At 45.1% G+C, this 17,976-nt stretch overlaps 1 protein-coding gene across 1 annotated transcript in view; it reads right to left on the reverse strand.

Moving 5' to 3' along the window:
• Positions 1–10,473: 10,473 nt before the first annotated feature.
• LOC138302149 (probable DNA double-strand break repair Rad50 ATPase) overlaps positions 10,474–17,976 on the reverse strand; it is a 135,073-nt gene continuing 127,570 nt past the window's right edge. The window contains exon 14 of the mRNA XM_069242510.1: positions 10,474–10,689. Coding sequence (XP_069098611.1) covers positions 10,621–10,689 — 69 coding nt within the window. The 3' untranslated portion in view covers positions 10,474–10,620. The remainder of the gene's footprint in view (positions 10,690–17,976) is intronic.

A 17,976-nucleotide genomic window follows, 5' to 3' on the forward strand; every position in this document is an offset into this window, starting at 1 on the left:
ACTCAAGACATGATTATTTTCAGTAAATATTTGTAAAACTTCTTTCGCCTTCACCAAGTGAGAGGTTTATCTCTTGTGTTTCTCACAGAAATGGTCACCCAGTATGGTGGACGTATATAACAGATAACGCTTCAGGGACATGTTAGGGGCCATATTTATACTTTTTGACGCAAAACTGCGCTAACGCAGTTTTGCCTCAAAAAAATTAGCGCCGGCTAACGCCATTCTGAAGCACCATGCGGGCGCCGTATTTAATCAATGACGTTAGCCGGCGTTAGCCGCCGGCGCTGCCTGGTGTGCGTGGAAAAAAACGACGTACACCAGGCAGCGCCGGCGTAGGGGGATATGGAGCTTGGGCGCCAAAAAATGGGGCAAGTCAAGCTGAGGCAAATTTTTCGCCTCAAACCGATTTGCGCCATTTTTTTCTACTCCCAACCCCCATAGAAATGACTCCTGTCTTAGCAAACTTACCTGAACTTACCTTAATGTCCCTGGGATGGGTCCCTCCAGCCTTGGGTGTCCTCCTGGGGTGGGCAAGGGTGACAGGGGGTGTCCCTGGGGGCATGGGAGGGCACTTCTGGGCTCCTTCAGAGCCCACAGGTCCCTTAACGCCTGCCTTTTCCAGGCGCTAAAAAACGGCGCAAAAGCGGCCGTACGTCATTTTTTTGGACCTGCCCACTCCCGGGCGTGAATTTTGCCCGGGAGTGTAAATACGGCGCACATGCCTCGGAGTCAATTTTTTAGACGGGAACGCCTACCTTGCATCTCATTAACGCAAAGTAGGTGTCCACGCTAAAAAATGACGCAAACTCCATGGACTTTGGCGCTAGACGCGTCTAACGCCAAAGTATAAATATGGAGTTAGTTTTGCGTCGGAATTGCGTAAAAAAAAACGACGCAATTCCGGCGCAAACAGAGTATAAATATGCCCCTAGATGTCTTCTTAAGAATGTCCCAAAATTGCTTTTATTTGTATATGTGTGTTTTTTAATGTTGATTTTAATATGATGAACTGTAATAATTATGCACATTTATATTCATGTACTCTGTCGTATTATGGCATAATTGCATATAATTAGGTTTTATTCATAATTGTGTTGCAATTATAGTTGAAGTTGCAGGTATAACCATGTATTTTAAATGTCTATTGATGTGTCATATGGTTAGACAGCAGATGATGGACGGAATGCAGAAGAAATCAAACATTCACCCACAGTCACAGATCTAGGTTTGATCCATCAGTGTTTTACTTGCTAAGCCATTCTAACTTGGACTCAGCCACATGCAAATCAATCTTGACCCCGTTCCTCACAGGAACAGTCCAGCCTGAACTGCCAGGCCAGGTTCTCCCTGGACCAGAAACAAGCATCCTGGAACCAGTTTCAGGATCTTACCCTTCATTAGCCAGGCTAGCTTGAATCTGGGGGCATAGCAAGCACGGGACCCACGTCTCGGCATACCCTTACCACTTGAAGTGACAAATGCAAATACAACAGATGATAGACGGAATGCAGAGCACATAAAACATTCACCTCTCAGTCACAAATCTGGGGTTAATCCATCAGTTTTTTTTTTGCTTGCCATGCCATTCCAGTTTGTAGCCGGCCATATGCAAATCAGTCTTGACCATGTTCCACATGTGAACAGACCAGCCCAAACTGCCAGGCCAGGTCCTCCCTGGACCAGTAACAAGCATCCTGGGACCAGTTTCAGGGTATCGCCCTTCATCAGCCAGGCTAGCTTGAATCTGGTGGCATAGCTAATATTGTTAGACTTAGCATCCTTGGTGTGGTCCCCCCTAACCTTTTGCCTCTGTTTCACAGGTTGGTGATGTGTGCTGGACCCTGTTTTTGCTAGTCTGGGCACCTTACCACTGCTATCCAGTGCTAAAGTGCAAGTGTTCCTATGTAAAATGTACGTGTAATTGACTTTCCATCATTGGCATGTTTGATTTACTAGTAAGTCCTTAGTACAGTGCACTAGAGGAGCCCAGGGCCTGTAAATCAAATGCTAATAGTGGGAATGCAACACTAGTTGTGCCACCCACATTAGTAGCCCTGTAAACATGGCTCAGACCTGACACTGCAGTGTCTGTGTGTGCAGTTGTTAACTGCCAATTCGACTTGGAAAGTGTACCCACTTGCCAGGCCTAAATCATCCCTTTTAGACATGTAAGGCACCCCTAAGGTAGGCCCTAGGTAGGCCATGGGCAGGGTGCAGTGTATATTTAAGGTAGGACATATACTAATGTGTTTTAAATGTTCTAACAGTTAAATACTACTAACTTCAGTCTTCACTGTTGCAAGTCTACCTCTCTCATAAGTTAACATGGGGGCTGCCTTTAAATATTATTAAAGTGTAGATTCCCTAAGGGAGCCAATAGAAATATGGAGTTTAGGGTCTCTGAACTCACAATTTAAAAATACATCTTTTGGTAAAGGTTGCTTTTGTACTGTGTGTTTGAAAATGATACTTTTAGAAAGTAGGCATTTTCCTGTCTAAACCATTCTGTGGCTCTGCCTGCTTGTGGATTCCCTGTCTGGGTCAGTTTGACAGTTGGACTGTTTGTACCTCTCCTCTAGACAGTGACACAAAGGGAGCTGGGGTGTAGCCTGCATATCCTGATGAGCCATCAGGGCTGGAAGGGAAGGGAGGAGTGGTCACTTATACCTGAATGGGCTGTTCCAGTCCTCACACAAAACAGTCTCCAACCCTTCTGGTGTGTGTCTGGAGCATGGCCTGGGCAAGGCAGGATCTTACAAACAAGTGAGACTTACCTTTGAAGTTTGCCTACTTCAAAGGCAGAAAGGGGTATAAGTAGTGGACACAAAACCCCTGAAAATTAGATCACTTCTATAATCAAGAGGAGCGTCTGCCAAGCAGAAGAGCTGAGGAGAAGTGCTGCCCCTGCCTATGACTGTGCTATGTTTGGCTATCCTGCAGTTGCTGCTTCTGTGTGTGAAAGGGGACAAAGACTGGACTTTGTTGTGCATTCCTGCTTGAGAAGAATCTCCAAGGGCTTGAACTGAGCTTGTGTCCTGTTGTTGAAGTCTCAGGGCCAGTAAAGACTTCTCCTGCCAGCACCTAGACTCTCTGCTGAGACTCCTGCCCCGCCAAGTGGTGCCCTATCCTGTCCCTGGGCCCTTGAAAGGTGAAGATGGTAAACAAGAACTAAAACTCCATGCACAGTACGGCGTGCGAGGAAAATTTCAACTCACCTTCGCCAAGCGGCTGACAAACGACACACCACCGGCTTTGCGGCTAAAATCGATGGTCCACCTGCATCGTTGCTGGGAGATCGATGCATCTCGGCTGGAGAAACGACACGCAACTCTCGCTTATGGAGGCTGATAGTGACACAAACCCCATGCAGCGCGTGTTTCTGATATCGTGAGACCGGATTTTCCACACATCATCCCTGGGTGTCCAAGTCAACCTGACTCTGTGCGGATCTGAGGTGCCCCATCCGGAAATCGACCCATCGCTCTCTTGCGAGGGAGAAAAGTGACGCATCCTCGACACGACCTGAGAAGGAAACAACGCACGGCCTTGCATGTGAGTAAGGCATTGATGCATCGCTACCCTTTTCTGACGCACGCTCGCCTGTGCGGCTTTATTTTTTACGCTAACCAGGTACTTTGTGTAACAACAGCATTCTCAATGTTTTCTAAGGATTAAGACTCGTATTCTTATGAAAATTCATATCTTGACTTGTGTATGTTGGATGTTTGTCGTTTTGGTCTCGTCTGATTTAGATACATACTACTTATTTTTCTAAACTGGCGTGGTGTCCATTTTATAGTGTTTTCACTGTATTACTGTGTGTTTTCGTACAAATACTTTACACATTGCTTCTGAAGTTAAGCCTGCCTGCTTGTGCCAAGCTAATAAGGGGGTGAGTGGGGGTTAACTGAGGGTGATTCTCCTTTACCCTGACTAGAGTGAGGGTCCTTGCTTGGTATGGCTCGATGGCTGGAGTAGAACATAGTGGAAAATATAACTCAACAGACTTCTTCTTGATTTCAACCTCACACCTCTTTCCTACAGTCAGTTTTTGTAATTCACTTTTTAATATGGCTTTATCTGCCCATTTTTTAGTAAAGGATTATCGAACAAATCTATTCTATCAATTTGGTATACATCTTCCCTAATGTGAGTTAACCAATTAATTTTATGAACTCTGCCTAATTTAAGGCAGTCAGCAATTTACGGCTTGTGCCAAAGCTGCTCCTGGCATGGCCCACACTGATAGTCATAACAGGGTAGGTGTCAACCTCAGTATGTCTCCCAAATATTGAAGGCCTAGTTCTTCATGTGCCAAAATAGATGGAACAAAGTTTGGGAGAGACAGTAGTCTGTGAAGAAATTTGTCTTTGCAAGTTTGCAACTACACCACTGCGCCATAGATGACAATCAGAACAAGTCTGATTTTATATATTGTAATAGCGGCTTTCAGGGGAATGGGCCCTAACCTACCTGTAAATTTAAACAGGGATGTGGTGGCTTCTTAATTTTGGGTTGCTCTCACACTCCTCAGATGCCTCCAGGTGGTTTTATTATAAAACGGGATCCCCAAATATGTAAGGGAGGTCACACACTCACGTGTGTTTCTGTTGGCTTGGAAACAAGGTAGCCTACTCTGGAGGCGTCAGCAAACCATGATGTATGATTTAGATGTGTTTGTGTTAAGACCTACAACAGACATAAATTTTTAGAAGGCATCTAGGAGTTTTTGAAGACCCAAGCTTGTTCTGGCCATAAGGACGCTGTCATCTGCATACATAAGGACAGGTAATGGGTGAGTCCCTGCCTAAGTGGGATCAGCGGCAGCGCCCACCAAATGGTCATCAAGGCCATTAATACAGATGTTAAAGAGAAATGGTACCAACACACACCATCGTATAACCCATTTTCTGATCTTTAAATAGGGACTGCATTCTCCACCACGCCGAAATCTGATGCAACCCTCAACATCAGTGTGCAGCTGGGCAAGAAGATGAACAATACGTTGATTAACACCCTTGCTTGCTAGCATTTTCCACAGCTTTGACCTTATAACATTGTTGAATGCTGCACTCAGGTCCATGAGCGCCAAGTATAGACATCGTTGCTTGGCAAGCACATATTTGCACATTATTAAATGGAGGTTTAGTCCTTAGTCAACTGTCCCTATACCCTGTTTAAATCCATACTGAGTAGGAGTTAAAATGTTGTTCTCATTTGCCCAGTTTTTGAGTTGGTCCAAAAATATTATGCCCAATATCTTAGCCTTCGAATCAATTAAAGATACAGTCAAGTAACAGTGGGGTCAATCCTGTCTCCCTTTTTAAAAATTGGGACTATCATTGCCCTAGACCATAATTTATGGAGGCCATGACCTCATTCGCAGCGAAGGACGCTCACCAAGACAGGGGTCCAGAATGTTGGAGTTTCCTTAAAAAGGTCCACATAGACCCCTTCTGGACCAGGGGCTCTTCTGCTCGAGTACCTGTTCATGGCTGAGATTACATCCTTGACAGTGATTGCTAGCTGCTCAAACTCTTCCAAGCTGGCTTTGACACTTATGGGGCTACTCTTGCGACAAACTGGTTAGTTTAAGTCGTAAAAGTTGGCAAAATGGCTGACTCACATATGTTCAGGGATGTTTACAGAGGAACTATTTGAGAAGGGTGCACTGACTGCTCTTCAAAATTGAGATGAGACATTCCTTGCGCTTGCGTTCACAAGCTGTCCCCAGGCCTCTGTTCCAATCTCTTTTCTCCTCTTAATCACCTCTTTATAATGTTTTCTACAAGAGCTAAATTCTGCTGAATCCCTGGGATGGCTTTTAACTGTGTTTATCAGATTTGTGTGTGCTTGTGAGCATGATTTGTCTAACTATTTGTGTGGTTTGTAAGCATGTGGTCGCTTGGATACCTTAAACTGTTTGGAGATCTTCTTACAGATTGAGTCAAACGCCCCTAATATCTTCTCAGGATCAGAATCAAAGATTTGGCATATCTCAAACAGCTCCTTCTGGTTATGTAAGAGTGTTTCAAGAAATTCAGTGGGCTCCACGTCCTGCCATTTCCATCACACTCCCCCATATCTTGTGTATTGAATCTGACAAGCCACTTTATAAACCAGTGAAGTCAGACCTATGCTGAGGCTGAGGACCAGCAGGTTTTGATTGCTTATCGGGATTTTCATGATCTGGACTTTGCACACCTTCCTAGCCCATGACATGGAAAGTGCAGTAAAATCAATCATAGACACTCAGAATTAGGTCATAGGTCTTTATTAGCCTAGTCAGTTTTTCACAACAAGGATTATGAATAAAGTGTGAAAGGTAACAAGATTCATTGCCCCCCCGCAGACACATTCGTCATCAATTGGGCATAATCTAAAGTAGAAGTCCTCACTCCACACAATAACAAAGTCCTCATTTAAGCTTAGTAGCAAAGTATCCACTCCATATGACAGTGACACCATGGTTTGCATGTTATTGCTAAATATGTTGTTATGGTAAAAATTGATAAGTGCCACTAGACGAGCCCCAGTCAGTGACAGACAAATAATTTGAAAAAAGGTCTGAGTCCACAAAAGTTTTCACTATTTTGGCTCCCACTGTGGTGTTAAATATGATTAGGAGGCCACCTCTGTGATGGCCAGATGGCGACATAGCTGCAGGGGTGAACACAGAATAGAAGTCAATAATATGCGTATAGGCCAGAGACCATGTCTCGTGTAGGCAAATAATCTGATGGCTTGCAATTAATGTTTTCCAGGTTTTATCCGCTAATTTGCTGCTCAGACCGGTAATATTCTAAAAGAGGAGACTAAGGTCTGGAATCTCCAAAGAAGATGAGCTATTATGAGATGAAATGGAAAGGCGAGGCAAGGCAACTATGTGTGATGGAGCAGGGTCAATCCCAATGTTTCTATTGATTAAACTTGTCGGGCTGGTCATATTCAAGGTTTGTGCCCTCACTTCAGATTGTGATAGGTTATAAATGTGTCCAGTGGGTGAGACGATGTCCTCAGTGTGCTCGGCAGAATAAGCCAGTACGTCAGTATTAGCTTTGGGGCCATCCATTTCAGAGCTACCAGCGCATGCCTCGTTGGAGGTAGTAACACGCCTGACAGTCAGCCTACCTCTTGAAGAAAACTGTTTCAGTTTGATGTTGGTATGTAAAAATTCCTATTATTTTCCAGGTGCGGGTCATCAGTACTGTGCCTGTAAAAAAAAACGCAAAGGGGGCTGGAATAATGACTTGCGGGAGCCCTTGAAGCCCTTGGGCACTAGAAAATCTTTTCAAGATGTACTTTATTATGCAATTGCCAGCACCCTTTTTAGGGGTAACGTCGCTCCACTGTACCCTTCAAACTCCTATTATGTCCTTTGATAAAGTGTCACTACTAATGTACTGACTGATGGTCTGAACCTATGGATCCCTTTGCTCTTCAGCTGAGCATCCGTTTAATTTTCAGTAGGTCGTAGAGTCGGGGTGTTCTTTAATACTACGACATACGGTGTGCAAGCTGGGGGCAGACGTAAAGTCTATATATTGACAATCCTTATGTTGGAGCAGCGTGTCCTATTATCGAGACCACTTTGGGGTGCAAAGCCCTGGGGTGTCTTAGTTGATTGAGAAAGTCCCATGTTATTACCCTCCATGGATATCTTAGAACTTGTAGGTCAAATTAAGGGACAGGTAACTGTCACCGAATGGCAGTGCTGTTGTTGTGTAGAGGGCTTGACTGGCTGAGGTGGACAGTTCTGTGCCTGTGCAAGTAGCCCCTTCAGTGATTTGTCAATAATCTGTACAACAGATAAAACAGGGGTCAATAGCTTGGCAAGGGCTAAGCCGACAACATCAGCTATATTTCCAATGTCCATGGTCTTCTTAAGTGTTATTTTTTGGGAACAGACCCTCCCCTTTTCACGGATTGCTCCACAGATGGACTTTTCCACTCAGCACTTTAGCCGGGCGCAGAAGTGAAGCACAAGTTACTTTTAGTTTTTTTGTTGGGAAATGGAAGCTTTTTCAGTATGGGGAAATGCTCATAGGCCATAGTCGCAATATCAAGATCCCTTGTATACACACAATTGTTACTTCTACCCGTAGCAGATACACCTTCTACTGTAGACTGGGTACTTCCTTCTGCATTGACTACTTTACCCTTTGGATCATAGTTCGTATTCAGTAACAATCTCCTGGTTTCCCCGAGCCTCTCTTCCACACATTTGATATTGGAGTTAAGGAAGGTCATAGCAGTAGTAAGATAGTTGGTAACTGCCCACCAACAATCATTAACAGAGGCAGACAAGGTGCTTGCTTTCCGCTTATCCACTGTTACGGGGAAGTGCATTGTAAGATGATACCTAATCGAAATAGCTTGAAAAACTCCATGCCAAGGGAGTTGGCTCAGCCCAGCCTCCTCCGGGCTCTGACAGGCACGCACAAGCCTGCCCTTAGCCCAGGCTTTGTCCCAAGTGCGCCCTACACAGCGAGAGCCTGCAACAAGCTATGTAGCGCTAACAGGGGGCGTGCTCTTCCTCAACCCTCGGTCGATTGTTGGCATCCCCAGGCGAGATGGTGACTGGGACTTAGATGCCTGGGCAGATGGCAGGCCCGACTGTCGGTGCTCCCCGTGCAGTGGGAGCCTGCAGAGCACTATGTAGCACTAGGAAGGGGAGAGCCCTTCCTCCTACCTCGGTCTATTGCTGGCACCACCAGGCGCGATGGTGGCTGAGACCTAGGGGGCATATTTATACTCTGTTTGCGCCAGAATTGCGTAGTTTTTTTTACGCAAATCCGACGCAAAGCTAACTCCATATTTATACGTTGGCGTTAGACCCGTCTAGCAACAAAGATCTTGGAGTTTGCGTCATTTTTTAGCGTGCACACCTACCTTGCGTTAATGATATGCAAGGTAGGCGTTCCCGTCTAAAAAATGACTCCAAGGCATGTGCGCCTTATTTAAACTCCCGTGCAAAAATGACGCACGGGAGTGGGCGGGTCAAAAAAAATGACGTCCAGCCGCTTTTGCATCATTTTTTAACGCCTGGTCAGGGCAGGCGTTAAGGGACCTGTGGGCTCGGAAGGAGCCCAGAGGTGCCCTCCCATGCCCCCAGGGACACCCCCTGCCACCCTTGCCCACCCCAGGAGGACGCCCAAGGATGGAGGGACCCATCCCAGGGAACTTAAGGTAAGCTCAGGTAAGTATTTTGTTTTCAATTGTTTTGTGGCATAGGGGGGCCTGATTTGTGCCCCCCTACATGCCACTATGCCCAATGACCATGCCCAGGGGACATAAGTCCCCTGGGCATGGCCATTGGGCAAGGGGGCATGACTCCTGTCTGTGCTAAGACAGGAGTCATTTAAATGGGGTTGGGAGTCAAAAACAATGGCGCAAATCGGGTTGAGGCCAATATTTTGCCTCAGACCTGACTTGCCCCATTTTTTGACGCCCAAGCTCCATTTTCCCCTACGGCGGCGCTGCCTGGTGTGGGTCATTTTTTTTTACGCACACCAGTCAGCTGCGCCGGCTAACGTCATTCCATAAATAAGGCGCCCGCATGGCGCTTTGGAATGGCGTTAGCCGGCGTTAAAATTTTTGACGCACAACTGCGTTGGCGCAGTTGTGCGTCAAAAAGTATAAATATGGCCCCTAGAGTCCTGTGCAGATGGCAGGCCCAGAGGGCACTGCTCCTCATGCAGCGGGACCCGCAGCACACTATGTAGCGCTAGGAGGGGGGGTGTCCTTCCTCTTCCCTGGGTCGACTGCTGGAGCCATCAGGCACGATAGTGGCTGGGACTTAGAGTCCTGTGCAGATGGCAGCCATAATTGGTGGTGCTCCATGCACATCTACCATCCTTACAATGGGGTCCACTTTGTAGAGCTCATAGATAGACACAACACCATTCTGTTTTCACTTAGCTATGGAACTTGGTGCACATATATCTGTACAAATAAAATATCCGAACGCCACAATTCAAATGTACAGAGCTGGAGGATTCCGGAGGCAGAATCCTAGTGTCATCTTTGGAATGGGCTCAGCTTGTATTGCTAGATCATCTTAAATTGTGGGTTACATGCTATTATCTTTATGGTGCAGAAACAGGACCCGTTTCTTACCACTGAGTAGGTCATTTGTTATAGAGATGTGAGCAAGGAGTCAGATTTTTCTACCATGATTAGAAAAACATCCTTACTTGCAGACCTATGGGCTTCGAGGTTTCATAGATGTCATTCATTGAATGTATCCATTATTCTTCAGTTGTGGCCACAGACAACGCACTGCCGTGTAGCACCTAGAATGAGTCATTCAACATCAGGGTACCAGTATTTTGCTGTGATATGTGTGGCACTGTTCCTTTCATGCTCAGAATGTTCTGGAAATTACCAAAGCAAATCTAAGAAACACAATTGAATGATGAGTAGGCTTCAAAACATTATGTGGTACAGATAGGAAGTGAAACAACATAATGCCTGCAGAGTACCACATTTATTAAGACATGGATTAAAGTGATGAATCAACAGAACCAGAGACTTGGCAATATTAGATTATAAACTTCTGAAATTGTAACAAAAGTTGGCAAGTGTGGAAAACTTTTCTGTGACAACTGGTGCTTCTCATGACCCTGTCGCTGTGTGCACCTCGGGGTAGCGTCTCTCCTTGACCTTGGCAATGCGTGTATGTTCCTATAAGAGATAAACAAAGTTAGGATACGTGAAACACTTCACATTGAGATTGCTTTGATCAAATGAAGCTTATTGAACGAGTAACAGGGTGATTAGGAGGTACACGCCTACTATAAAATCTCAAACGTTAATTAAACATTCGTTGAAGTTCATGCATGTTCAGTGACGGGAGAGAGGCTTGTTTCAGTGTGAGTCTGAAGTGACAGCGTCTTGAAAGAGTGAGTTCCTGGTTGGAGCCGGATGGTTGCATATGTCACTGTTTTAAGTATTGTGAATGTGCCAGCCTTTGTTTTGAATCATGCCAATAGATAACTCCTCTTTATGACTCTTATTAATGGGTCAGCCCTTCTTGTTAATCTCATGAAAGAGTGAGTCTCTGGAATGAACCTCATGAGCATGCCTGCTGTAAGTATAAGTTTTATAAACAGATACAACTTGGTGTGAGTCAATTAATGGGTCAATTCTTGATATAAGTCCCTGGCATGGGTCAGGCAGTGCTCTGAGCCTGGTGTTCTAGTGAGTCCTTTGAGGGATTACCTTTAACAGGTCAGGTTGTATTGCTAATCCTTTGCAGGTTCAGCTGTTAGTGTTGGTCCTATGAATCTGTCCTTGGGGTGAAGGTTTTGGATAGGCCATTGCTTAGTGTGAGTCTCATAAATAACCCAGTTCTTGGTGTGAATTACGTGAACTGGAACACTAGATCCGAGTCTTGTTAATAGGTTGGATGTGGACGTTTGTCTTAAGAAAGGCTCACTACTTTGAGCGCATATTCTGAATCGGGCAATACCTGCTCCAAGATTCATACATCCTCCCATCCTTAATGTTAACTTAATGATTGCAGCCGCCATTGAATGGTTTGAAATAGTGAGCTGACATGTACGACTGAGTTACATATAAAAGAGGACTAACAAGGGAAATTAGTTAATTGAGCTAACAAAAAGAAGGTCTAACAACTTGATGCCAGAACGCCATGTGTATAGGAGAGTTACGGTATAAAAGTAAAGTGTAAGTTATATTGAACTGACCGCGGGTTGAAGTGAGCTCAGCGCTCTCTATCTTTTCTAGTGAAGGCTCTAAGTAAACAACAATGTATGCACCCAAAAGACAAATAATTTAGTTGGAATTAACCACAACAAACCTATAGGTAAATACAGATATTCTCGAGAGATTTTGTAGGAGCATTGCTATATGTGACATAGCATGGTTGAGAGCCACCTTTTTGTTTGCATTGTACAAGGAATGCTGTTTAATGGCAACATACATTGCATTTTAAAAGAGTTTGAAAGTATGTGATTAATGTATTGTAGGTGTCATTGTGAATCTCTGCTGCTTGATGATGTGCTGCTCTCCTGATATGAAACTCTAGCGATCATTTACACAATCACTGGCACTCCATCATTGATCAGAAAAACTGAAATTAAGTAGCTATTTGTTTCAGTGGTTTTCACACAATTCTACCGAACAACAGTTGCACTAGCTATGTTAACTTTGGTGCTCGCTCACAAGTAAGGTTGTGTGAAACTGCGAACTCAAAGGGCACTGTAAATATCCATATTTTAAAAAACTTTGTCAGCTTTGTGAGATAAAAACATGGTGAAGTTTAAGAAAAAAGGAATATTTCGTCATAACAGCTCTTAAATGCATCAGTCTTTGGTGATCAATCTACATTTTGATGACTCTTGCGGGTCTCCCGAAATTGGGTGCAACTTTTGAGCACTGAAGAGTGGTCTTCTTGGCTGCACGCTGACGTTGATGTTTAGGAACGATCCGGCAGAGGTGACTGCCAACCAGCCAAAATGGGCTACTTCAACATTTATGGCCCTGGAGCTGGAACAGGGCGTCATCCAACTGACTCTTGGAATTTACCTTTTTGGCCTGGATCTCTGGAGTGACTTTTCCAGGAGCCAGAGAACCCACTGGCTACCAGGATCCCCCTGCCTTATGATGACTTTCAGCTATCTGTGACATCTAACAATCCCAGAGTGCACTACTCAGCCCACTCTCAAGATTTCTGAACCTCACCTCAGCAGTAAGAAACTTGGGCCCATATTTATACTTTTTTTAACGCCGCATTTGCGTTGTTTTTTGACGCAAAAGCGGTGCAAACTTTCAAAATACAATTGTATTTTGTAAGTTTGTGCCGATTTTGCGTCAAAAACAACGCAAATGAGGCGCTAAAAAAGTATAAATATGGGCCTTGGTTGCCTACCCTAAAGATGTGGCCACCGGGCTACACACCCACAGAAAAAACAGTTTGCTAACTGGTTTCCCCTCTCTATTACCCTCGCCAGTCCATCTGCCTAAACAAAAGGGCAGTCTCTCTTGAGTGTGGTTGCCATTTGCCCATCAAGCAGCTTCTCCTCTGAAGCTCTCCTTCTGGGCCAACACCCTGTGTGGTTTCCTGCGAAAGGGAGACAACACCCACCTCTGTGGCAGGGCTTTATTGTTCTAAGGGGCATTTTTATTCTTGTTTTGCCCCGAATTTGCTTAATTTTTTTAAATGCAAAGTCGGTGCAAAATGAACTCAATATTTATACTTTGGCGCTAGACCTGTCTAGCGCCGAATTTATGGAGTTAAAGTCATTTTTGGGACGTGGAAACCTACTTTGGGTCAATAAGATAGAAAGTAGGTGTTCCGGTGCAAAAAATGACTCTAAGGCCCTAGCGCCTTATTTATCCTCCCATGCAAAAATCACACACGGGGGAAGGAGGGGTCAAACTTCCCCTGTGCTTCCCCCATTTGTTAACGCCTGGGTCATGGCAGGCGTTAGAGGACCTGTGGGCCTATTTCCATGGTAGAAAACCATGGTATAAGCCCACAGGTGCCCTTCTCAGGCCCCAGGGACACCCCCACTCACACCAGAGGGACAGCGGAGGATGGGGAACCCATCCCGGGTGAGTATAGGTAAGTACAAGTAAGTATTTTTTTTTTTTAAGTGCCAGTGGGGGCCCTGAAATGCCCCCCCCCAACATGGCACTGGGTGCAATGGCCATGCCCAGGGGACCCTGGTCCCCTGTGCTGGCCATTGGGGTGGTGGGCATGATTCCTGTCTTTTCTAAGGCAGGAGTCATGTGGTATGGATGGTTTTGCGTCATAAAATGACTCTAGGCAGGTTAGAGTCATTTTTTTTTACTCTAACCTGCCTAACGTAATTTTTGGTGCAAAACCCCCTTCTTCCGTACCGCCAGCCCCACCGAACTAACGTAATTTATTTTTACGCTAGCCTACCGTTTGCACCGGCTTGCACCATTCCATAAATATGGTGCTCGGCTGGTGCACAGAAGTAGTGCAAGCCGGTGCTAAACCTTTTGGTGCAAAACTGCATTACTGCAGTTTTGCACCAAAACGTATGAATCAGGGCCTGAGTCTGGAGAGACATTTACACTACTCCCCAGGAGGGCAGAAGGCTGTCTGGTGGCCAGCCACTGTGAGCTACCACTGGAAAACCTGGGCAACAGAGACACGTTTCTAAAATATGTCTTTCCTTAATAGTGACATTAAATTGGACTTTGTCATCAAGTCAGGTTTAATGTCACAATTAATTAGATACCTTGAAGTACCTATGTTACTGACCCTATTCAGAAGTTAGCACAGCTGAAGGGTCAGTATGTAACTCTGTATTAGCCAATGGGGCCACCGGGCTTCCCAAAATAAAAACAACAATTATGAGTTTTTCCTGCTATAGGCTTATCAAAATATATTCCCTACTTAATAATATATAGCTCTCCGCCTTAGGGCTTGAAAGGCCTTCTTTCAGAGAGTAATCACAGCATTAAATGGTACACTGTTCCAAGCAAACGAGACGTTCTAGGGGACCTGGTGTCTCAGGAGCAAGAGCCCTCACGCATCACAATGGATGACTGGCATCATCATCGGGAATGCTCCTCGCCAGGCCGGCGCTGCAACGCCTGACGGGCTCCCCAAATGGGGGCTCTAAGCCGTACTGCTCTTATAGTGACTGGTGGGTTCAAACTATACAGAGAAGGATACCTTAATCCAGGCACCAGCACAGGTTGGAGAGAACGGGAAAACTTAAAATTGGTTATTCACATCAGAAATGTAATCAGTACATACAAGATGAAGACCAAGACTAAAAACCAAGAATGAAAGTAAAAATATGAGTTGTGATGCTCAATTACTCTCAAAGAACAAACACCCTAAGAGGACTACACCTATTGTGGTACCTTTAATCCAGGGTCAACATGTTTCGCGTCTAGTGTTCCAGCCAGATCCATTGACGCTTCATCAGGACCAAAAAGGAAAATAGCAGCTTCTCCAAATAACAAGACAGAGGTAGTACCCTAATTTAGGATTGAGAAACAGTCACTTACTTTAAGTAAACTGGCTAAGTCAAAGTGAGGTCGCCCATCCCCAATTCAAGATGAGGCTCTATGGGCAGTGCATACCAAGGACTCAGGCTGACAAATTTGTTCGACGGTCCATGGACCTACCCTCTGGTCGGCGCTCCCGTATATCTTCTTTCAGAGAGACCTACGTACATTGGTATGGGTAGAATAGGTTTTGCCATTGGTTTCAATGGTTGAACTAGCAGTTTAAGGGGGTCATTCTGACCCCGGCGGTCTAAGACCGCCGGGGCCACGGTCGGCGGGAGCACCGCCGACAGGCCGGCGGTGCCCCGCAGGGCATTCTGACCGCGGCGGTTCGGCCGCGGTCAGAAGAGGCAAACCGGCGGTCTCCCGCCGGTTTACCGCTGCCCTTAGAATCCCCCATGGCGGCGCAGCTTGCTGCGCCGCCATGGGGGATTCTGACACCCCCTACCGCCATCCTGTTCCTGGCGGTTCGCCCGCCAGGAACAGGATGGCGGTAGGGGGTGCCGCGGGGCCCACCTTTCTATGATGCTAATACATTGTTAAGGTGACCATTCCCCCTGCACCATATTTACAAAGTGGCGCAATGCATGCATTGCCCCACTTTTCAACCCCTTGTGCCACATTATTGCGGTGCCAGGCATAATGCATGCAAGGGGGTGTTCCCACACAGGGTGGCCTGACAAAATGACACAGTGAAATTTACAAGATTTCACTGCACCATTTTTCTCATCATTTGTAATGCCCCCTTGTGCTTTGCTGCACTACTGCCAACATTTTTAGCGCTAGTGCATCAAAGGGCCACAACAGCATCACAAATGTTGACACTGTTGTGGTAACGACCGCCATAGTGATCCGTATTGTAAATACAGTGCAACCATGGTGTTGTTAGGTGGAGCAAGGGGGACTCAAGAGAAGTGGCACATCAGGACTGATACACCGCTTTCTTATAAATATGCCTAAATATTAGCTCCATTCACAAGAATAATAATGGCACACTGACTGGTAAAAACACAAAAGATCTTGGTTGGTCCATATCTGATTTTTGGTGATGAAATATCACTATCTTTTTTGAAGTGCATGAATTTTTGGCAGAAGAAGAAACTTTGTATTTGCTATTGATGATGATGATGACGAATACTAAATTTTAAGCAAACACCTTAACTAATTATAAAAATTGTATTTCAATATAACAAAATTAGTAATATAAACTGATTTCTTCTGTTGAAAGTTAGGTACGTTAATTATCCATCTGCAAGGACCAATTCCTCCACCCAACCAGGATTTGAACTTATTTGACATACCACTTTGTGAGTTCTAATAAAATGATAAGCAGAAATTATTCAATTAATTATTTTATTTGTATCCACACTACACCTCTTTGTTCTCTTGTTTGTGGATGTTCCACGTGGATGTTTTTTGTGGGCATCAATATTCAATTGAATTGAAAATAGAATATTTGCCAGGTAATTCTACATAATAGGTCCTTTCTTTTAATTAAGTATGAAAATGTGTTGTATACTTCATGTTTGAAGGAAATTAAGTTTATTGAATACTTTCAGTGAAGAGGACCGATGTGGTCCCCAAAGGTATAACTTTAGCAAAACATTTTTTTAAATGAGTCAAATTCTGAATTAAGGCCCATATTTATACTTTTTGACGCTAAACTGCGCTAACGCAGTTTAGCGTCAAAAAGTTTTGCGCCGGCTAACGCCATTCTGAAGCGCCATGCGGGCGCCGTATTTATTGAATGGCGTTAGCCGGCGCAAGCAGACCGGCGCTGCCTGGTGTGCGCGAGAAAAACCACGTACACCAGGCAGCGCCGGCGTAGGGGGAAAATGGCGCATGGGCGTCTTAAAATGGGGCAAGTCAGGTTACGTCGAAAAAATCGTCGTAACCCGACTTGCGCCATTTATTTTCGACGCCCATCCCCCATCAACATGACTCCTATCATTGTAAAGATAGGAGTCATGCCCCCTTGCCCAATGGCCATGCCCAGGGGACTTCTGTCCCCTGGGCATGGTCATTGGGCATAGTGGCATGTAGGGGGGCACAAATCAGGCCCCCCTATGCCAAAAAAAATTATTAAAAAAAAAAAAAATACTTACCTGAATGTCCCTGGGGTGGGTCCCTCCAGCCTTGGGTGTCCTCCTGGGGTGGGCAAGGGTGGCAGGGGGGGTCCCTGGGGGCAGGGGAGGGCACTGTGGGCTCATTTTGAGCCCACTTGTCCCTTAACGCCATGCCTGACCCAGGCGTTAAAAAGCGGCGCAAATGCGCCGTTTTTAGCCACGCCCACTCCCGGGCGTCTCTTTTGCCCGGGAGTATAAATACCACGTAAAGGCCTGGGAGTCATTTTTTAGACGGGAACGCCTCCCTTGCATATCATTAACGCAAGGAAGGGGTTCACGCTAAAAAATGACGCACATTCCGGGAACTTTGGCGCTATTCGCCTCTAACGCCATAGTATAAATATGGCGTTAGTTGGCGTTAGTTTAGCGTCGAATTTGCGTCGAAAAAAACGACGCAAATTCGGCGCAAACGGAGTATAAATACGGCCCTAAATCCTAAAGATCCAAGAGGACGTAACAAAAACTATTACTGTGTGAACATTTACTTTTTGTGCTTAACCATGCAAAGAGAATTATGTATAAAAATATAATATTTTTGTGAACTCATATTGTTAGAAACTGGGTTGTTGGTTGACTAGGGCGGAAAACTTAGTCAAACAGCAATTACAATCCTGCTCAGGGTAAGTGTCAGGCAAACCCTAAATGAACCTTAGTAGCTTGGCAAAGAGCAGTTGGGCTTAACTTAAAGGCAGCGTGTTAAGTATATGTGCAGTAATTCAAACAGTAAAACTGTGGAAGTCACACAAAATGAATCCACACTAGACAAAAAAATAGAGAAACATTTAATAAATAACTCAAAAGAAAAACAACAAAAATCCAATATGTAGAA

The sequence above is a fragment of the Pleurodeles waltl genome, chromosome 6, assembly GCF_031143425.1.
Source record: "Pleurodeles waltl isolate 20211129_DDA chromosome 6, aPleWal1.hap1.20221129, whole genome shotgun sequence".
In the NCBI taxonomy this organism is placed as follows: Eukaryota; Metazoa; Chordata; class Amphibia; order Caudata; family Salamandridae; genus Pleurodeles; species Pleurodeles waltl.